This window comes from Calidris pugnax, unplaced genomic scaffold (assembly GCF_001431845.1).
Source record: "Calidris pugnax isolate Ruff unplaced genomic scaffold, ASM143184v1 scaffold51, whole genome shotgun sequence".
Lineage (NCBI taxonomy): Eukaryota > Metazoa > Chordata > Aves > Charadriiformes > Scolopacidae > Calidris > Calidris pugnax.
In genome coordinates this window covers 1,065,825-1,088,922 of record NW_015090797.1, presented here as the reverse complement: position 1 = coordinate 1,088,922, position 23,098 = coordinate 1,065,825, and the positions used below count along the sequence as shown (strand labels likewise).

At 40.2% G+C, this 23,098-nt stretch overlaps 1 protein-coding gene across 1 annotated transcript in view; it reads right to left on the bottom strand.

Moving 5' to 3' along the window:
• Positions 1-23,098, bottom strand: part of TAF4B (TATA-box binding protein associated factor 4b) — a 73,790-nt gene that overhangs the window by 8,574 nt on the left and 42,118 nt on the right. Inside the window, exons 13-15 of the mRNA XM_014936892.1 lie at positions 18,430-18,555; positions 17,348-17,404; positions 4,485-4,604 (exon numbers count right to left, since the gene is read on the bottom strand). Coding sequence (XP_014792378.1) covers positions 4,485-4,604; positions 17,348-17,404; positions 18,430-18,555 — 303 coding nt within the window. The remainder of the gene's footprint in view (positions 1-4,484; positions 4,605-17,347; positions 17,405-18,429; positions 18,556-23,098) is intronic.

The following is a 23,098-nucleotide window of genomic DNA, read 5'->3' as shown; positions in this document are numbered from 1 at the left end:
AGAATGAAAAGACACAAGATTTATCCCTGAGTCAGTCAATGTGACCAACCTGGAAAAAGGCAAATGAAGAACACGCCACCAACAAACAGCACTTTGGGACACTTTCATGTAGTTAACGTGTTATCGAGCCAAAAAATGGATGAGAAGCAAGCAGTCGCCCCCCTCAAATTACATAGAAGTGCAGGCATCCAAGTAAGTTTTCCTGTGTAAAACAGAAGAATGGTCCAAATACAGTCTTCAGAAGCTGATCATAAGAATAACAGCCAGTCTCCTAACTCCACTTTCAAAAATGTATCCAGACTTTTTTCCTCCCATCTGTGTGACACCACACAAACATACTGCCCTCAATTCAAGACCAAAGATGAGCTGGGATCCAGAACATCTTTGGGTAGAAGGAAAGAAAGTTTAAGGACTCAGAACTGCAGCCTGTTTCCTCACTGAAGAGAGCTTTAAATATCTGCAAGGGTTTTCAAACTTCTAAGACTCCAGTTACACTGAGAATGAGACAAAGCTGTTTCCAAAATAGCTTTGTCATCAGAAAATCAGTAAAACTAAATCCAAAATAATCCTTGACTATTTCTCAGCATTGAAAACATTATGGGGCATGTTACCAACCCATAAAAACTATGAAACGGAACACAGAATTGGGGAAAACAAATCTGTGGCTTCAAGTTTATTTTTTTCTGATTTGTTTTAGAAGTGTTGTCCCCTCTCAAGATGAGTTATTTTTCAATTCTTCCCACCCTTTAATTCATCACTGTTCACCACATGCCCCCCCAAAATGGAAAAGAGGTGGGTAACAAATACACAAACCCGAAGACACAAATGAATGAAATCCAAAGGCCTCTCCCCCTCATTGTATCCAAAAGTGTCCAGAGGGACCAGAATGAGAGAGAAGATATTACCACCTCTGGAATACAAGTAGCACCAATTAACACATTTTCACAATAGAGGGATTTTTTTTTACCAGGGCTTTCTCAAATTACTCTTTCTGAACAATACCATTCAAATATTAACTTGTAGTGAAGAGAACATGCAAAACTACACAAACGAGTGTTTCCAACCAGAAGGTGAAAAGAATTCCCATCATACTGATGCCTTATTTGTTTTTTTTTTTTTTTTAAATTAGCCTAGAGCATTTGCCTTATTTTTTCATTCCATGATCTTCACGGATTTGCACCTACTGCTATTTCAAGTTTAGCGATACATTAGCAATAATCATGGCAAGACATAGTTTACCCTTTTTATATTGCTTTTAGGTCCAAATTAGTTGACAGACACTCCTCTGGGCAAGAACCTCTTTGTTTATTTGCTACCTGCTGCACTATAAAGTGATGTGGCTGCTGGTAAGCAGGCTTCCAGCTGAAAAGAACATGCTCGTGTCACCACATGTTCTAGTTTCCAGATTAAAATAATCCATAATAGGTGTCCTTAAAAGACCAAGTAAAGAAAGCAGAATTTCAGAGAACAAGAAAGGATGAACGTACAGGAATCAGGCATTCAACTACACCAGGAAAAAGACTTTCCAGAAGAGGTGCAAAACCAAGTGGCAGAGTACAGAGGAAGCAGATACCTAAGGCTGAAGAACTATCCCAATTAAACACAGATACTCATTTGTGGAGAAAGGAAACATGGTACGCTAAGAAATGCTGTTCTGAGCCCTTTATACTTAGTATTGCTGCAACAGAAGATAGCAGACACACATCAGCCCAATCTGCTGAGCACCACTCTTCCAGTACCCAGTACACTTTGGTACTGAATAAAGAAAAGCAAATATGTAACAACTTTGCTTACAGAGCTTCACTTTTTTAACACATACTGTAACTGATTATTTCGTCCCTGTCTCCCCAAGCACCTTAGGGCTTCAGTTTACATCAATAATGGCTTGAAACAATTCCTTTCCTTTAATTATTGCAGTAGGCAACAATAAAAAGAACCTGAATGGAGTAAACTTTGCTCTAACGTGGACATAAGAGACACAAACATTGTACAAAGAACATTACTCAAGGAAAGCAGAAGTCTCAGTTAAAAAAAAAAAACAAAACAAAATGCAGTTAGCATCAGTGATTTCACTCAATACTGTCAAAGCATCACTCGTGTTCAGGGACAACTTATTCCATCATACCCGTCTATCAAGATATTAGACTTTAAAAAAAAAAAAAATGGTCACAGTAGTATTATGCACAGATTTACTCCTTGCCATTGCACAGTCAGGAAGTTCTGACTTTTAAGATTACTTGAGAGTAAAGCTGTCTGTATTTGCAATTTGAAATGAGAAAGCACATCCTGCCTGTTTAAATTATTCTCAGACAGGTTGCCCAAAAAGATGATTTTAAAGATGCCCAAATGTGTATCAGCCTAAGGCCATATTGTACTTGCTTTCAGTTTCAAAGACCTCCTTTCATCTCTGAAGAATGGAATGTTGTTTACTGCTCAGGATGTTTTGCCATGTTATCATGAATGTATTACAAATGTTCTGCTTCTTGAACTAGAGAGTGTTTGTCAAAACCATTCTTTATTCTACATGAGAAGTCTTAAGCCTTTTATAAATCCTGCTCAGATATATTGGGACACTTAAATGTCTAAGTCTAAACATCCTTCTCAAGTTTGCTATCCTGCATAATTTCACAAAAAAAGAAAAAAGGGTCCACAGAGCATTACTTTCTGGTAGCATGGAGCTGAAGTATTAGGCACTGGAATGCAAGATTGCATGTGAGAAACAAAAGTAGTTTCACTAGCAGAATTATTTTCACCTACTGCCCTTGCAATTCAGTCTGGTAAGGCAACCTATAAAAAAAGCATCTTAAAATACAGCAGGTAAATTTGTGACAGTGAAATGCTATCAAGGTTCATGGTTCAGTTTAGGCACGTTGTGTCCATGTTCTTTTAAACTGACAATTAAATAATGGATCACCAGCTTTCAATAGCAACATTGTTATCTGTCTCACTTTGGCACAATTTCATGAAGTGTTTAATAAAGCAGACACACCGCAGACGATGAGAAATAACTGAAAAGTACCTAACAGGCAGACTTGTTAAATATTCAGAAACAAATCTGGCAATAATTACAGAAAACCACTACGAAGAACAGGAATAGTTACTTGATAGAAGCTTGGGGGAAGACAAGAAAAGGATGGGGAAAACTGTTCTTGTGCTAAACTCATTTTTTCAAGTTTTTCCAGTGGTATTATAAAAAAATAACTCATGTGAAAGTGTATTAAAAAACTTCAAAGAAGTGAAGAATAGCTGCTCAAAAGCTGGGAACGCTGCTTTCTACAGCTTGTTCAGATACAGATTCCTTCACTTGCGGTAAACTGGGAGCGTCCAAGGAGGTAATCGTGTCTCCATGTCAGAAATAAATAAATACATGAATGAATAAATATCAGAGACACAAGTCTACCTCACCTCCTTAGAGAGGTCTCTTGTCACAGCCCAGGCTGAGAGAAATCCTACAGGACAGATGCCACCACTGTCTCAGTTACACCGCAAATAACTGAGCTTTATACAACGTCCTTCCAGACTCCAGCATGCAAAAATGCGGGAGTATTTTCAATCCTAGCACCTATTTAAGCTTCCTAGGCCATAAGCATGAAAAAGACTTAAGGTTTATCAGAAAGGAGAACTTTGCTACCACCTCCTCTGCTTCCACACACGAGTTATCTTCTAGGCCTCTGTTCACTGTACTCGGGTCATGAGCCAACCAGCTGCTGACTTAAGCAACGTCAAGCTTCGTCAGAAAAAGGGGCAAAACAGGCAACAACACTTGAATGATGGCCCGCAACACATTCCTCCCACCTCCAGCCGAGATGATGGCTAACAGAAGTAGGCCATCAGTCTCCTTGGAAAGAACTTCTGCAGCCCCATATGCTTCCCAGGTCCTGGAAACAGTTAATCTCCAGCACAATATTAAGAGATTTGTTAAGTTCTGTTAAGATTTGTTAAAAGCACTTTCAAGGCACTTTTAAAATGCAGCATGAGCCAGAAAACGCGATCTGGCTCATTGCAGGAACTGAATGGTCTATCTTTATTTATTTCTTGCTTTTTGAGGGTGATCTAGCCAAGGGAACTTACAGTATATTTGAAAAGCGTTCATGTGCTTGGAAAAAAAAGTCCACAGCCAATATCAGAGTAAAGGCCACTTCAAAAGCCATCCAAAACAGCCATCATGACTTCAACTGAGGGGCCATGACAACTAGCTGCTGTGGAAGACCACCACAGCTTTAATACCCTGCATTGCAGACAGAAGTTTCTCTGAGCCATCAGTTCATTCCATCCTGTACAGACAGTGCTCCCATCCACAGTTGTTCTTATAACACACAATTAAATATCCCCAACAAATTTACCAGAAGCAATCCTTTCAAGTATGGAGTAGTATTCTTACAGTATGTAACCAGCCACTTTGTGCAGGAGAGCTTTCACTTCTTGCTACAGGGAAAGAAAAACAATTTGGTATGAAGATAACAACATGCACGTTGTCTCCGTACCTCCAGCCCAGATCCAGTGCTTGATGAATCCAATGGTCTTTTCTTCCTTGGTCCAATGGCTGCCAAAGCTGTGAGGTTGGCTTCTCTTTGTTGCATTTGTGCTAACTCCAATTGTTGCATCTAATTTAAAAAGAAAACACCTACATTAATTATGATATACAGTATGCTAAAGGTCTCGGTTCTCTTTATGGCAGCTTCAGCCAGCTCTGCAGTCCCTACTGAAACAACGTATTTCACAGCATCTTGTCCTGTCTTTCTGGACACTTTTGACAGATTCCAATACTCATTCATGCCTAGAGCCTTGACACGCTAACAGCCCTATGGACAGCACTGTGTAAGTAACATTTTTTATGGAGCCTCACCAGGAGCCTTGCTGCTGGTTCCTCAGCTCATAAGCTTTGCCATTTCTGATTAAGAGAAAATACTGATCAGAACTGGCTTATGAGACCAGATTAGTGCTAAAAGTTGAAGTTAGCAAATTCAGTGAACTGGGGATATTCTTAACTCAAAATCTCAATTTATGACTGCACAAGCAAGACACTCGATTTCTTCATGCTGTATTTACCTGAACCCAGCACTCAATATTGCCGTTCTGTAACACCTTATTATCCACCTGAACAGGATACAGGCAGTTCACTGATACTCTCTCATATTTGAATCTTCAGGCATATCCTGAAGCAAGTTAGACATAAGTGCCTATATATTTATTTTCACTCACCTCCAAACACCGTTCAACACAAAGAAATCCTTAGAAACAACCTCTATCTAGGTTAGGTAAACTTGGGATGGGAGAGAACTCTGTGGTCAATAGGATTTACAAGAAAAAAAACAAAAAAAAAGGTTTTTCTCTCTGCATTTCAAGGTACATACTACTTGATTCTATTTGATAACTATAGATGCCAGCTGCTCTGGAGGCTCAATCCAGTCGAGTCTGCTAATACTAGCTTGGACTGGCCAGCTTGCTAATGCAACCACACTGCTTTCAGACCCACCAGTTGTCCAACATGGAGCATGGGTGGTGGGGAGTGTGCTTTCCCTCTGTAGAGAAGAAAGCTTTTCTACTTGGTTTGAATTTGTCCTTAAAACACAAACCTCTAGATTTGATATTAATCCTTAAATGATCTGACATGCTCCTTAGCCCATGCTCTTACCCACTCCCAGCACCTACCAAATCTGTTTTTAAAGAAAGCACAGACGTATTATAGTAGCAAAGCATCCAACTCTCCTCCCCTTCCCTTAACCATGTAAATCATTAAAAAAAAATTAATTAGAATTCCTCACTCAGTCAGTACAGATATTTTGCTTACTAAGCCTGCAATATATTATGGTGGGGTTTTTTTTGCTTTTCAGCTCTCAGAGACCCTACTTGGAGAAGAGAAATTCCGCTGGCTAAGAAATGAGCTTGTAGCACCTACACAGCATCACTCCTTAACTTGCTACTACTGAAATAAGAATCCACAATAAAAGAGAAAAAACAACCAAACACCATGTGTTTGGGTGGGGGCTTTTTTTTCTTGTTGTTGAGAGTTTAGGGGGTTTTGAGGCTTGGCTTTTAGGGTTTGGTTTGTTGGGTGGGGTGGTTTTTTTTGTGTAACTCCTGTAATTTTACTTCAGATTGGTAGATTCTTACTTCAGAGAGGCTGGCAGCTTCACAAGTACTGCAGCCAGCTAGGCCATTTAAAGAAAAACGGTATTTCAGTGCAAGATTCCTAAAAGGCCATCCTGCCCTGTAAGACTCAAACTACACACATGCTCAATGTTTTTCAACTTAAATCAGGGAATGCAAGACTTGGACGTAAATATGTTGAGAGTAGTTGGGGTTTTGTTTGGTAGTTTTGATTGTTGGTTGTTTTCTTTTGGAAGATGAGACAAATGATTCAGTTATGAAAACAACACTATTTGCAAGTTATCTTTGATCACACTGTGTAGGCTTTTCCTTACAGAAATGTAGTAGTACTTCTTCAGAGCTAGATACTTACCACACAGTCTATTTTTGCTTCTGTGTGCAGTGTAAACATTTAAAACCATATTTATCAGAATTACTTCAGTTCTGAATGTTTTTTTTTCTGTTTATCTTCTTTAAAGAATGTAGCATTGGTTTTAAGAATATGTACGGTTTTATGTCCTTTAAACTTGAAAACTACAGTCCTGTGATTGTATGACATTACCCCAGCTGGCCTACTTACATAAGACGTTTGAGATGAACTCCCCTTTAATCTCAGTCTTAAATATGTATATTTGTATTTGGGAACACATTGCAACCTATCAGGAGTGGAGGGGAATAAGACTAACACTGAAATAGTAACTTGAAACTTCACAAATTGTGAAACACAGAGACTTAGAAACCGTTTTTATGTGACATCTTCATCACTCCCTGGAGTATCGGGAGCAATAAAACGCTGAGATCCTTTGGCAGAGGCACATGCTGACTTCCAGCCCCAGCTGCCCAGGCCTCCAACATCTGGAGCCACCCTCACTCACAGGGAGCATCCCTGTAGAAGTGCACCTTCCTGCTAGCGATGTAGCTCAGTTGTCATGGTGGCTTCATGTCCACCACAGTCTTCTTGCCATGAGAAGACTCATTACAATATGCCATGCACGTGCCATCGCTCTGGGGGCAGATTAAATTCCAAAAGGCTCCAGTGGCAAAGAAACAAGAAGGGGAACGATGGTTTGCTTTACTTTTAAGCATCATTATACTTAAAATGAAAAAGACTTTCAAAATCATTAAACTTAAAACAAAAACGAAAACAAAGGGCTTTATTAGCCTAACCTTGTGCTTCTATCACTAAGAGTCATCAGAAAACATATCCCCCCCCTCCCTCAACCTTACAAAACACATACAAACCAGCTTCATTGCAGTGAGACATCTCAAAAACGAGTAAACGAGTGGCTGCTGAACATGTTTGAAGCTGCATTGAACTGGTTTGAAGCAGCATTGAAATAAGACACACACACCCCCTCCTCTTTACAGCTGATGTTTTTGGGCAGCAAAGACCAAGGACAAGGGGCAGAGCTATGAATTAAATACCAAGGGGGCTTTGGGTTGGCATCAGCATTGGGTGGAGAACATTAGGTGGGTTGAGAAAGCATGTTGTCAACACAGACACCAAGTGCTGGCAAAAACCCCACCGATCCAAAGGTCAGGAGACACTTGGTAGATGGTATGAATAAGATGCGCATTTTAGAAACAGAACTGATGCATCTTTGGTCACACAGTTGCTAAGACTGCCAGAAACACATGCTACCACCATCATCTACTTTCCACTTTGTAACCAGCCAAATGATTTTTCAAATCGGGCAGAACCTCACCAGAGTTTTGGAGCAAAATAAAAAAAGAAATCATAGCCTTGCTGCATTCTAGACATCTCGGGGATTTTTCTGAAAACCATAATTAAGACAAATGAATTTAAACACTCAATCTCCATACTGGACTCAACAGATCCCCATTAAGCGATACGGGCAGGCATCCAAATTACCCTGCCGAAGCCAGCAAAATCATCTTTTCATCAAGTTTTGTTCCATTAAAAAAGTGTGAGATTAAATGTCCAAACATTGTGTGAGCAGTTAAAAGCACAGGATAAGGAGAAGACAGGCAGATAACATCAAGGGATACCCGAGGATACTGGCTGAATAACTATTGCCAGGTCTTCCTAAACAAGATTAGGAAAGAGGAAGAGGCAACTATATCGAGTCAAATCTTTCTTTAACAGACAGTTTTGTAGCACACAAGTTAGGGCAGAAAGATCACTGCAGTAAGTGAAAGACAGTAAAAATAATATTTTAATAAAGTGTATATACAACATAGAGAAGCTGCATCCAGTATTGTTTCCCTTTTAGGGGCCAGTTTTACTAATAGCGGTGCCTCTGACTAAAATAGGATACAAATAGGAACCGTCATACCCAGGTTTGTATCTTGAAAACAGATGATTTTTCTCCCTTGAAGAGAGAAGCGTGTAATGGCAGTTCAAGAGGAGCAGGGGGAACTTGTACCATGCATTGAACCCATGAACCAGCAGGCTTCCCCTCAACCCGACCTACTTCATCTGCTGAAAGATGCTCCTGTTCCACCACGACACAGGAGTCCAACACACGTTCCCTGCAAAATTCATTCCTCAAGAAGGGCATTGAGAGGGGACAGTCTCCAGGCAAGAAGCAAATGAATGTTCATGCTCCTTCTCCCCACTTTCTGATTTTTACATATGCTAAGAATCGCAGTACAAAGAGTTCTAAAAACCTGTGTATAAGGATCAAATTGCTATGAAAACGTCTCAGAACTTGTAAAATAGTCTTTGTTGCTGCTGGCTTTTTTAATAATAAAAATAGGGTTTAAAGTCTGGTCTTGCAGCAAGCAGGAATCTCTAGGGTGACACAATAACCATTTCAGTTAATCTGACCTGCAGCACAAATCAAGAAGTAAGGTATGTTTTAAAGTCCTCCCTTATAGTGAAATGGCATTTGCAGCATGGCTGTAATCACACAAAATGAAAGGTTTTAAAATTGACCTCTCTGTTCTTCACTCAATCCTCTACTGAGAAAAATATTTCTTTTCCTGCCCACAGAAATTCTCTCTCACTTATGTCTCATACTCCACATTTCAGACAATATGCAAAATCTATTTTTACTACTACACCAGTGACATTTTAATATTAAAAATTAAATTTCAAGTTGCATAAGATGACAAGAAGTACTTCAGCTATGATATGCTGAAGTTTTTTTAAAGCAATACTGCAAGTTGGTTTCAAACCCTTTCAGTTATGAAGTACATGATATCTAGTTGTTAGCATTATCAGTAATTCAAGTTACGGAGATCTTGCAAGATTTGCCCTAAATACTATAAGAAAGAATCCTTCAAACACAACTGAAGAAAGTAAGAAGTATACTCCAGAACAAATAAAATCAACTAATTCACACCAGCTAATCCATCATGTGTACAGCTGCAGGTGGCTGTATTACCAAAGGGGGTGGGCAGGGAACAGAAGAGCTATCAAGCTGAACACACATTCACCTTCAAAAAGGAGTAATGAAACCCCCCATGTCTGGTCACAAAGTACCCAAAGCAGAATAGAGTATTTGATATAAGCTTTCAATGACCTGTTGGAATGGGTCCAGCAAAGGGTCACAAAAATGATCAGAGGGCTGGAGCACCTCTCCTATGAGGACAGGCTGAGAGAGTTGGGGTTGTTCAGGCTGGAGAAGAGAAGGCTCCAGGGAGACCTTATTGCAGCCTTCCAGTACCTGAGGGAGCCTACAGGAGAGCTGGAGAAGGACTCTTTGTCAGGAAGTGTAGTGATAGAAAGAGGGATAATGGTTTTAAATTGAAAGAGGGGAGATTTAGATTAGATACTAGGAAGAAATTCTTTACTGTGAGAGTGGTGAGACACTGGAACAGGTTGCCCAGGGAAGCTGTGGGTGCCCCATCCCTGGAGGTGTTCAAGGCCAGGCTGGATGGGGCTTTGAGCAACCTGATCTAGTAGGAGGTGTCCCTGCCCATGGCAGGGGGGTTGGAACTCAATAATCTTTAAGGTCCCTTCCAACTCCAACCATGCTGTGATTCTACAAACCCATGAAACCTTTACTCACTAGATCCTCAAGGACGGTTTTACCAGGGAAGACTTCTCTAAAGGCAGGGAAAAGAAATTAAGCATCTGTATTAGCCAGGGTTCACAGAGCTGAGACAGCTGTAAGGTTAAAGCAAAGCCAAACAGGTGACACTTGTCCAGCCCAACGCTGGCAGATGACATGCATCTCAAGAAATTCATACGACTGCCACTTCTGTGGGAGTTTCAGTATGTAAAGTACTCAGAAATAAATGAAAAGAGGTTTCTTTTCTCCACTTCTCAGACTTAAGTGTTAGGAGCTTATGCTTAGAAAAAAAAAACTACTCCAAAATACTCTTGGCAATGCAATAACAAATAAATACAGCCATATGGATGTAAATGAGCTCAGAAGAAATGCTGGTAAGACAGACAGATGGAGAAGCTAAACACCAGAATTCTGGACTGGGTTGCAATTAATAGAAGGGAAAGACTAAAAAGCACACTTACAAAATACTGAGTTTAATATCAAGAAAAGAGTGGGGATGTCTCCACATATGACATTGTAGGCTGACAGAGTATGGCACAGATTAAATAAATATTTAAAGTAACAGAAAAACTGGCAGGAGAGGAAACCAGGGAAGGCTGAAGACAAGTTAATGTATGCCTAAGGGTTATGTGTGCTATCCAGCAATAAGTACATCAGGAGTAATAAAAGCACTAAAGTAGATGAACAAGAATTTGTATAAGACTTGCAGGGGGGGAAAAAAGCAAGGAATATAAGCATGCAAGAGAGGCAGAAGCCCCCGATTCGTTCGGGTTCTACAATAAAGAAACTAAACAGTAAATTAATGAATATTAAAATTTAAATTAAGTCAATGAAACTGTGACCAAATATCAACATTCACTTTTTTCCAGATTGCTTCAGTGAAAAAGGAGCCTGGACATGCATATGGGTCCTTACTATTTCCCTTTATTGTACATTTTTAAAGAACTGAATGTCGAGGTACCTTTTAAGTGGGCCACTTATCCCCCTGAATTGACTTTTCTCTCCTGTTTCTATCCATTCTTTATTCAGACCATCTTTTTCGAAGTTTCACTGGATTTCATTGTGTCCTCCATTTAGTGCTTTGAAAGTTTTCTACTGCTCCCAGTCGTTTCTCCCTTCATTGTCTTTGGAAAAAAAAGAACTCCCAATTTTTTTCACATTCCCTTAAAGCATTTTAAGGAACTAGTGACGAAAATGAAAAATAAACCTTAAAAATCTGTTTTCAATCCCAAGCCTCTCGCACTGGTTGTCATAAAGCTCAATGAGCATTACTGCCTCCAGCCTCTACCTTTTCTATACAAAATTTTCTGCCCTACAGGTTGAATGCGGCTGAATAGCAGGCTTCTCATATGGGGGACATTCTCTGAGGAAAACTGACATTTGAAGGCTGCATATTTAAACATTTATCATCCCCTCCTCTTGACTATAATGCAATTTCTCTTCTTGCAATTGCTTCCTTTCAAACTGTTTTAATTAGCCATACAATTAGTTTCCACTGACTTTTCCCTCTGTTGTAATTTAGATTTAACAGCAGAAAGGCAGAATAGCAGGCACTAGTTTGATATGCAGTCCTAACTTCCAATAAGGCTGTATGTAATACTGTAGGTTTCTTTAAGGTAAATATTCCACATACATACTTCGGTGCCAGAACAGCCCCTACAGTGGGGCTGTGTCCTCCAGTTGTGCCTTGTCTGTCTGCAATTATGGGTGCAATAAAGATGCTTTGGAGAACAACAGAATTTTTTTCTAGTATAGCCATGAAGTAATCTCCCAGAGGAAAAAAACCCATAAATTCCTTCAGTTGGTATTTGACATTTTCTAACATACAAATAACTAGGTCCCCACAGAATTTAAGAAAAAGTCCAAGGTGCAGTGACTTACTGACTCCTGATTTTGCCCATTCTTGTTAAGAATTTCCCAAGTGTGGAGCGTGTATTTCCTTTTACAAGGTTTTTGTTTTGTTTAACAATTACTGACGCATGTCTGTGTATTCTAGAACACTTGGAACATGCTTTCCCCTCTGCAGTCTCATCAGCTTGCCTTACTTGAAGGCCCAGAGAAGTTCCTGTGTATCTAGCAACCAGCACCAAGCTATTTTTATGCATATCTTCAGACACAGCCCAGGCTATTTTTGTTGCAAGGCCAAGAAAAGACTATAGCACACCACACCAAAGCAATATATTCTGTAGTTTTTGTTTCTGATGCTATCATGTATGAAAAGACTGCTCAATAACTGTCAGCAGACCTGCATTATCGCAACGGGACAGCGTCCAGCCCTTGCGAGACATTACTTTAAAACCAATCATTGTTCCTATAAACACACAATATTCTGAATTATTTTCAGCTGCTGTAACACTGCATATTCATTCACTCACTCTTGAGGTCTCAAAGCTAGAAAAAGTTTAAGACCAATCTTCCACCTACAGGTTTCTCCATCTCATTGTGCTGCCCACCCAACACTTGTTCTTGGCACAGAACTCTCTGGCTCTCCATTATTTTTTGCTGTACTTTTAGTCCTAAAATTTCCTTTATTAGCAGGTTTCCAATCCAAGGCCATACTTTCAGGTGGTTACATGTCCATTATAGTCTCTCAGGGAAATTTAGAAAACGCTATTTGAAAATCCAAGAACAGGCTGAAAAGGAACCCATATAAACAGGGATTTGGGTCTCTTTTTTGTTTGCCCAATAAGATAACACTTTACAGGATTTCCATCCCTGACTTTCTGCAAGACTCGTAACACATTGAATCTCTGATGACAGCCCTTTGCTATTTGTAGGGCTATACTGCAGGTAACAAAATTCATGTCTCTTCAATAATCATGCTTCTTTTTTTTCCCCCCAAAACCATGCAGAAGTAGGCAAGAAACACTATGAAACAATAAAGATAATATAAATCAGATAATTAAGCAGAAGCTCTCAGAATGTCACTGAAGGCTCATAAAAAGCCAATTGATTGTGATGAGATCTTATTTTGCTCGCAGCATCCTTATTTGCTTTTTTGAGAGGTTATGGTTAACTAGGGAGTTTCCTTTTCCCCTGCCACAAGAGTGGTCTTAAAGAATTTGAACCATTAGGTCCAGAAGACTAAATACAGAAGCAGCACAAGAGGTGTTGGGGACAGAAAAGGAAACTAACAGCTTGAAAATGTGGGTTGGAGACAGTAAGGAGAGCTGCAGACAAAGAATCAAGTTATAGTTACTTGTTATCTGAGAATAAGAGAGAAAGTAAGGGAAAGAGTTCGGATGGACACAGGAAAATACAGAAAAAAAAAAGGTTATTTTTGAAAAGAAGGTACTACAGAATGACTAAATTTCAGTCATTACTATATAGCACCCAGGAACTCACTGGAATCATGCAGACTTTTTTGGATGTTTTTGATTGAGTTTGTTTTGTCTTTACAGAGAACCTAGGGTTTTCTATCTTCCTCCCAGTCAGTTTATAATAAAGGTATTGAATTTTCTCAGCATCTCATCTGCTGCCCGTCTCGTGACATTTGTGTCAAATCATAACAGTAAAATACACCAGTGCATCAAACAGGAACAAGGGACTGAGAGGACACGTGTCGTTGTAAGTACACAGAGCTGCTGGAAGAGCAAGGAATGGGGCAGGCAGGTCTGCTGTCCCTCAGGTGCTTGCTCCACAACCTCCTTCCCGCAGTTTAAGATGCAGCTGCTCACCTCTTTCCACCAATAGACGCTGCAAGGTGCCACAAGGTAAGAGCAGAGATGAAGGTAGGTACCATGGGACAAGTGAAGGTGCTACCAGAACGTGCTCAACCCCAAGCAGCAATCTTGCACACATACAGTCTGAAAGGTGTGCCCAGCCTCAGCCTTAAGCTTCCTGAAACCACACTACAAGCACAGAAGTACAAAAGATCAGGGTTTATGTTTAAATTTACAGTACACACTGTTTAATACTGACATTTTTACAGGTCTTCTGGGATGCACTGTTCATATGGCGTGCTTGTGCATTTGACAGTATCCTACACCTACTCAATTTAAGCAAGCTCATTTCAGAATAGGGATGAAGCCAGAGATAAACTATAAATACAGCTACAAAAAAATGCATCAACTGAACACTTTCTTTATAATCGGAAGTGCCGTTGAAAGTAGAACAGGAAATAGCAGAAAGCACCTAGAAAAAGTTATGGTTTAAAAAGTCCTCACATCAGGGACAATGCAAGGACTATATCCTCTCAGGTTAAGTCGCAGATAAGGCTGAATGAAAATCAGGGGTAATTTACCCAGACTTCGGGAATGTCACTGCACAAAGAGCTGGCCCATGAGGTGAACAAGGACAAAATTCTTGAGCACACAAAGGAGCAGCTTGGGGCAAGCCTTGCAGCTGTCTCAGAAGGAATGCACGCTTTCTGTAGGTATTAAAATCTGCTGAAACAGGTGAAAGGGGGAAGTAAATAAAGACTTAATTCATAGCAAGCTACATAGATTAAGAGTATAGGAAAGTAAATGACTTGGCATAGGGGAAGTTCGAGGCAATAGGTCATGCAAAAAGGGATGAAAAGGTCACAGCAATTATGTATAGCCTTTTGGATAAAAGAATCCACTGCTGAGTCTCTGGATGTACTTCCAGCAATGTTAAGATGTTGCCTCCAGCTGCTGGATGACAGCACATCCTGGATTTATAAGTATTCATTGTTAGGATGTACACTCTGCATTTTGGGAAACATTGCTTTAGAACGTGCTCCAGTGTCATTACCCCACACCCTCTCCCTTCTCTGGGGGGTCACCATCAGCACATAAAAGACAGCTTTGAGGAAGGAAGGCCCATACTCATTCTGAAAGAACTTTAAGGGGATCAGGTCAGGCTTTCCTGTGAATACTCAGCCAAAGTGGCCTGGAAAGGATCTGATTCCAGCTGACAGAGGTATGAAAATTCCCCAAGTGTGGTTTCTTAGGAGCAGGCTACACTCACCAGACAGACAGACAATGGTGAGCCTTTTCAGGCTTTTATCCCAGTATACACCGTGCATCTGGGTTACCAGTTTCAGCCTTGGGATATTTGTCGATTTTTATTTTGCTCTTATTCCAGCTCTACTCACATTTTTTCATGCAATTGTGTGCTGACCATTTATCTCCAAACTGTCAATAAAGTGCCAAAACTGACAAGCTGCATTTGGGCTCATTTCCACTCAAGATTCATAGGTAAGAAAGCAACCCTGGCACAAAAGGTGGGCTTCCCGAGTGGCACGTGAAGCCTGGAGAAGTTCTGGCTGCCTCATTTTCTGAGGAGCAAAGCAGCAGAACAGAGGGCAAGTCAATACCAACACAAAGATCTGTGTTGTCCCACGAGGCACATCTGCCTCCTCCTCTTCTTTTGGTGAAGCAGTTGGAGACCATCACTCTGGGAACAGCACAGCACAGAGAAATATGCAGGGCAAGTGCGATGAAGAATGTGTTAGTCTGGCACAAGATAAAATGCACTGAAGGAGGTGAACTCAAGCATCTAGTAGAACACCGAGCACTAAACTCAGATAAGATGCCTTCTCTGCTCTGTTGGCTCCTTCCTTGTACACCTATATGCCACTTTTTATAAGAGATCTCATTAACAATACCAACCAATCTAAAAAAAAAACCAAAACAAAAAGACCCAAAACACGTGAAAAAAAAAAAAAAAAAAGACCCAAAACACATACCTGACTTCTTTCTGTTCTGAATATCCAGATCACAGAATATATTTTTCAAGACCCTACAACATTATTGTTCAGAGGAAAAGAGAAAAGAAGCTGTATAAATGAAGCGTTTGGCAGTGTTTTATTAAAAGAAAGAACCTCTAGAAACGACCAGATGATGCAGAGGTAAAGCCACCTACAAAACAAGACAAATTAGCATCACCCACTGATTGTTGATGCTGGTGGCACTAGAGGCAAACTGGGAAGGGCTTTAGGGCAACTTTGTACTCACAGATTGTAAGCATGAAGAAAGAGCTATAAGCAGAAAAAAAGAATTAAAGATAGATAGGAAAGCAAGTTCCTTCTTTCTCCTCTTATTTTATAAATTTCTTCTACTACGGTGCAAATCCAGAGCATTGATTCTAATACTATTTTACTGGATTTCCATTTGTTTTGCCTGGGCTGCTACATTAATCCAAACAATAAGGGCCTTTAAAGCATTCATAAATAACCTGCTGCTGCTGCTGGCACCTAGGAGCCAAGTGCAGCAATGTTAAGCAACAACAAATTTCATAGTTCAAGAGGCACAGTTAAGGAAAAAGGTTGCTCAGAAAATAACTCTCATTTAGCACAAAGATCCTTAAAAATTGCATGAAATCAGTCAAGTAACTATAGAAACCAATTTCTTCAGCTCTGTATCACACGTCTCACACCTCAATTGTCTTTATTATCGTCTGCTGTCAGATCCTTAATCAGAAATGTGAACAGGCTTGATGATTTATTCAGCAGGGAAAAGAATCTGTAGGTCAAGTGAAAAATTTCACACACACATACACACGCACACACATCTTCAACCTTAGGTACTTTCATTTCATTCTGTTCCCAGTAGCTCTGGGGGCAACTCCAGTGAGATCCAATATTAAGGCTCAATTAAAATAAGCTCCAATTAGTGGAGCTTTTTTCTCTCAGGCTAGAAAAGTCAGGAAATGGATATTGGGAAATGTAAAAAGTCAGCTACTGAGAGGAGGCTGCAGACATAAATGAACTTATTTGTTGATTTCTACAGTTGCTATGCAGAGGCCTCTGGGAGTAAAAGCTTAACCAGTCTAAGCTATAAACTAAAACCCCTGCAGCTAAACATGAACTGTGTGAAACAAGGGCTCCATTCCAGAACAGAAAACTGCTGGGCCCAGAAAATTAAAAGCCAGAGGCGTTTTCCATTTAAAACTAAATCCCAGTACCGCCTCCCAGCCAAAGAATTATAAGCAGTATCAGATTTACAAAACGAACAATTACCCTGGAAAAATGTAGCCTATTGTACAGTCCCAGATGCTAAATCTCAAAGTTTCTTTTTTTTTTTTCTTTTTTCTAATCCCACATTATATTCCTACCAAGTGTACTGCTGCAGTTTACAAAGGACCGTTTCTAGACAGGACTGAAGCTACAAAAATAAAATGTTAAAAAAGAGAGCTCATAATTCATTGACCTCATTTGAAGCACTGCCCTTGCCTGTGGCAGTTCCTGTCCTTCCCCAAGGCCTCTGCAAATGGTATGCAGCAGCAAAATAAACCCTGACCTAATTGCCAGGACAGGGCTGCCAACCTTCTCTCAACACACAAAGGCAAGCATGGTAACTGGAGAGACCTACCTCTTTCACTTTCTGCTTTAACTGCAGTTGCTCTGGATCATCTTTACTGGAACGGCTCTACCAAAGGAAGAGGAAAAAGATTGAAGAGAAATTACTCGCATCCAAACAGCATCGTATCCCTTAAATATTTAATAAATGACAATTTTCTCTGGTGATTGAAAGATTTAGCTCCAGGGGTGAATGCCTCAATCCAGACTGGCTTCCCTCCCCCTCCACGCACATACGCGCAACCCCCCTCCTCATCTGGGCCGGCTGCCTCTGCTCTAGCCTGAAGCAAGATTAAGCTGAAAATGATGCTAACACTGTCAGTCAGGTCCAGTCTAGGCATGATGTTGTTCATGTCAGCAGCAGACACTTAAAAAGGACAGGAAGTATAGAAAAGAAAGGGAGTCATACTCGTGCAAGTACAACACGATTCTTTCAAGTCTAGATTAGATTTCCACCCATGGGGCTCCAGAATTCAGCTTGAAACAAAACCAAAAAAACCAAACAAACAGAAGATGATCGAGTCACATCTGATGGAGCAATATCTACTGATTGCTTTTTTTGTGGTTTTGTTGGCTTTTTTTCCTCCTGTTCTTGAGGGGAGGGAAGGGGGAGGAAGGGTACTTATTCTGTACTAGCAGGGGTTTGCAGATGCCAGGGTACCAGCTCCAAGGCGAGGTCTCTGATCTGACTACAGACAAATACATCTGGCAGGGCGATGGATCTCACCAGGCTCCAGTCTGAACAAACACAGTGAATCCATATTTTCAAACTGGGCCATACACAGATACGGAAAAAGACACGCCAATTTCAGAGCCAGAAATAGAGACAGGAAGGAAGTTTACAGCCATGAGAATACTTCTTTCATTTCATTTTGACCGGCAGGAATAATCTCAAAAGATTTGAGACATTTGAAAGAAATCCTGCTATTTTTTTAAAGAACATAAAAAGCCAAAATACTTTGCTGTATAGTTTAAGCTATCCTAAACATGATTTTCCAGTTACAGGGTTAATGGCTGCTACATTCATAGCAGAAATAAGAGAAACTTGAAGATATTCTGCGGTCTAAAGGACACCGCTCCTTGTGAACTTCTTACCTTGACTGCTCGAAGCAACATTTCACGTTCCTCTTCAGCCTTTCTCTGCTTTTCTAGGTGGTCAAGCTTTTCAAGAAATTTCAGCTGTGCTCTGGTGTCACTAGATACGATGTACCTATCATTCCCCTGGAAAGAGAAGTTTGTTATAGACAACCAAACCTCATATACACCACTAAAGCTAATAAACCCAATGGGAACAGCCTAAGAAAGAGCAACACTATTTTTTCAAAGCTGAAAAATGCAGGCTGTTTCAGAAAGACTTCAGGTGGTAGGTAGTCATTTACACGTCTCCTCTCCACTGAAGTATGCTCCCTGGCACCTGTGACTAGTAAGAGATTATTGAACAAGTAACATTAACATCATATAGTCTATATTGACTATAACAACAATAAAGTCTTCAAGTCTACAATTTTGTTTTAAATGGCAACTTTGTATGCTTACTGGATATGTACAAGACTGTCAGGTTACAAGGGGAAAACAAAAGGACTGTAAAGCAGCAGAACATCACATCCTTTCCTCTTTAAAGAGAAAGGACGAAGAAGAAACAAAATTTGACATTCTAAGTTTCTACTGTTTGGTGTTCTTGTTTTAGCCATTTAATCCAGAATTGGAAATAAGTCTCACTGGGAATTTCCAAAAAGAGGTTTTATGGAGCAGAGGGGTAGTTCAGAACCAGTTATAATGAATCTTGGGGGTGGGGAAAGTGACATAAATGATATGTAGTTTATCATAGCTTTAGGAATACATATTTTTGCCTCAGCGGATGCCCTCGAGTCACAGAATAGTTTATGTTGAAAGGTGACCTGTGGAAATTATCTGGTCCAGTCCCCTGTGCAAAGCTGGGCCAGAGAATACTAATGAACAGTTCCAACAATAACTGAACGCACATGCACTGAAACAAGACTACAGTCCTTGTGGGCCAAAAAAACAACAATCAGTTGTTTATTTTTCATACTATTTTTGCCTTCACTGAAAAGTCTTGAGTTTAGTTTTACTTTAGACAGGAAAGAGGGTAGAGAAAGGAAAAAATCTAAACCATGGTCAAATGGCAATGAAAAGCTTGTTTTTACCATTCTGCTCTTCCAAAGACAGGCCATTTAAGCCACGTGGTAGCCAGAGGGCATGAGGCAAAGCAAGGCAGGGAGCCCATTCTAGATGAAGCACATCTGTGCCACCTGTTTGTACCACTCTTTAATGCACGTTCTACAGTCAACTTCTTGCTCTGTTACTTTGTGAACTTATCTTTTCCTGAAAAATTTATCCTTAGGCTTTTACCAGCCAAACACACTATACACTTTCAACAACACTTCTTTCTGTCCTACCCCAATTTCACACTTTAATGAAGCAACCGTGACACACAACTGTTGTGGAATACGCACAGCATATTTTACAGCTATGTTTTAAGCAAGGGTATATTTTAAGTATATGGACTATCAGTGACTTCAGCTGCTAAATTTTCAGTTTTCAAACACACTATAATCAGATTCTTCTTCCCACACCCAGTCATATACTTATAAAAGCTGGGAGGAAAGTAAAAGTCTTCTTGTAGGGCACCGTTGTCTACCAATCTGAATTCTCACAACCCAGTCAGAGCCTGAAGTGAATCCTTCTTCTGGGATTAAGTTTGGTCCTCTTCAATGAGCCACCACATTGTCACGTAGCACCAACTGTGGCTCAGACCACACCATGTGTTGCAACCAAGGAGACTTTCTTTCCCAAGAAGAGTCTACAGCTTTGCAAAGAAGTTCAACAAACCTTACCCCCATCTTCTGTTACTGCTTGAGATTTTTTTTATTGCGCCCCACAAAACCTTAACCCTACTTTGACTCAGTCTCATAGATTAGTACAGCTTGTTTTCAAGTAGCAGTTTATAATAATACACCATCACGTCCTTTTTAAAGGGACAAGGAAGAAAGCCATGTTACCAGAGTACTACTTTTTCCTGAGTTTAGGAGTGTTTTGATTTGGAATGCCCAAAGTTAGATAGTTATGTTTTTAAAGCCAAATCCAAGACCCTATGCCAACTAGAAACGCCGGCCTCTCAACCAGAAGCACCCCAATGCGTAACAGTAGTTCATCTCATCAACAAAGTTACAAGAGTAATTGAGAACAGAATTTAACTTAGTGATCAATAAAGCACGTAACCACAATACAGAGTGAGGTTAGATTTGTATGTACCAAAGCTGAACTTTGGCAAATCTGACAGTTAAAAAGTTGCTTTTATTTTAACTGAGCTAAATTTAACCTGCCGCTCACTCTCTTTCTTGAAAGAAGCTATTGCTTTCACATAACAGAGCACATTAATGCATCTACACAATCTTGTTACGAAATTCATTTCTCCACACTTTTTTTTTTCCTTCAAACATACATCCTTAAGACTTCTCCATGGACTTGCTCTAAAGCACAGCTAATTCCTACCAAAATTTTTACGTTAGGTTTACACATATTTGAAACACGCAGCATTGAAGCAAAGCTTCCCCAGGTATGTCTTAGTGAGAAGCAACAAATTCAAGAATCACCTTTTCTGCCACCTGCAACTCCCTTCCTGGATTGTCACATACCTGTAAATGAATCTGAAACCAGACTAAGGCACTTGAGATTTAGCACCAGAAACGTATAGCAGGGGCACAAAGGAAAAACCCCCACACAGGGAAGCTGCACTCCAGTCCACCAGGAAAGAAGATGGAAGAATCCCAAAAGTTTTTGCACAAAATCTGAACAGTTCAAGTCATGTTGAATAGCCTTGCTGAGGACAGAGCAGCAACGCAGGCAATTGCAGAGGATCAGCTACTATGTGGGAACCTATTAAGCTTTGGCTTTTTCCAGTCAAGTCCTAAACCAACTTAAGGACAGAAAGGCTTCTGGTAAGTTACTTCACTCTGCAGTTGGATGGCAGGATGGTGTGGGTAGGAGGAGGCTGGCTGCTTACACATCTATAGGTGCTCACCCTGTTACATGCATACTCTTACACCCCGCCAGTTCTACAGATGATAGGAGGGAAGCAGCTGAGGAACCAAACCCATTAGCTAAACGCCTTCATGGTCTTACCAAGGCTCTGTAAAGGCATTGAACAACAGTCACAGCACAAACAGCAGCTTACAACGATCTGAAAGGCTGTTCCTACTTCAGATAAAGAGACCACCATGACAGTTTTATCCTAATTAAGATAGCAACTTCCAGTTATATACTTTTTTTAAGCCTACATGGTGGCATTGGTATGAAGGTTTTACCCTGCCAACTCTCTCTCTCTTGCAGGGTTATCCATCAGATAATAAGCTGCTAGGCATGAGCTGGGCAAACTGGAAAGAAGAGTTTCCCAAGTACAACCCCATGAATTATTGGCTTCTTACACCAGCTTCTACGCTAACAATAATTACCTTGGTTTCACCACACCTATCCCTATTGCTGTCCGTTGTTTTGCTACAAAGATAGGCCAATGCAAAGTATTCCAATCCAACTACCTAATTCTCTTGGAAAGGCTCTTGATAATTCTCTGAAATATATGGATTGCACACACTGTACCTATTGACAGCCTAGAGGGAAAAGAGGACAGGGGCAAGCACTGGGGGAGATGGAATACCAGGCTGTGTAAATATATATATAAAAATACAAATACATAACAGGACTCCAAAACCCCATAGTCTGCTGTTCTTGAACTTAGCTTTCTAAAAGCCTGTCAGCATCTCTCACGATATTATTACTCACCAATGCAATCCTGTAGGAGGCTCCTCTGTAGCATAATCCCATCTTCCTAACGAAAGAGGGTACCTGTGCCTCTAGGATTATTATGTCCATTACTTTTTGTTTGGGTTTTTTTTTGAGAAAAGAGGAAAAGAAAGCAAGCTTATTGCAGGCTTACAATCTCATCATTGCTTCTGGCAATTCAATCAGACAAAAACCTATCAGTTTTCTATTGCTTTAGTTCAATGAGACAGAAACCAGCCCTGTCAAGCCCACTGTCCAAAAACATTCCCTTGTGCACTTGGTGTCTCCAAGACACCTTGGTTACTCAGGACTTCAGCTTCCACCTCACTTTTGCTCATGAGCCCTATTGGATCTCCCACTTTGGAGAGACAACACAGAACACGTGCAGCTCTCTGAAGACTTCTCATAAAAAAACTCTATACTTCTTCTACATTTTTTTTTTTTTTTTTTTTTTTTATTTTAAAAATAGCTGTAAGATATTTGCAAGAAAAAAACCAAAACCCAGAAGAAACAGCAGAGAGTACCTAGAAAGGCTGTTATCTTCCTAACAGAGAGTTTTCTCATAAACAACATCTTCAACCCATCTGTTTTTCCTAAAGGATTATGAGGATGCCTCTGGAAAGAGTCCTATAGAGATGTTCATGCTGTATGAACCTGCTCTTTTTTAATTTTTTTTTTTTTTTTTTTGCTACTGCATCTTCTTCTGGCAAGGAACAGCACACTCCAACTGCTCCAGACATCACTATAAATACTTGGAAGTTTCCAAATAGTTTCTTCTCTTTGCTATTGCTTCTCCAGCACTTAAAAGCCTATAAAAAGTGTTCACTACAAAAATAACTCCTATCCCACCAGTTAGTTGTTCTTGTTAAATTTCATTAAGTATAAAGTTACTGTAATAAATAACCAAGACCCAAACAAACAAGAACTTAAGAGCTGACAGATACATCCTGCTTCTGACTTCCAA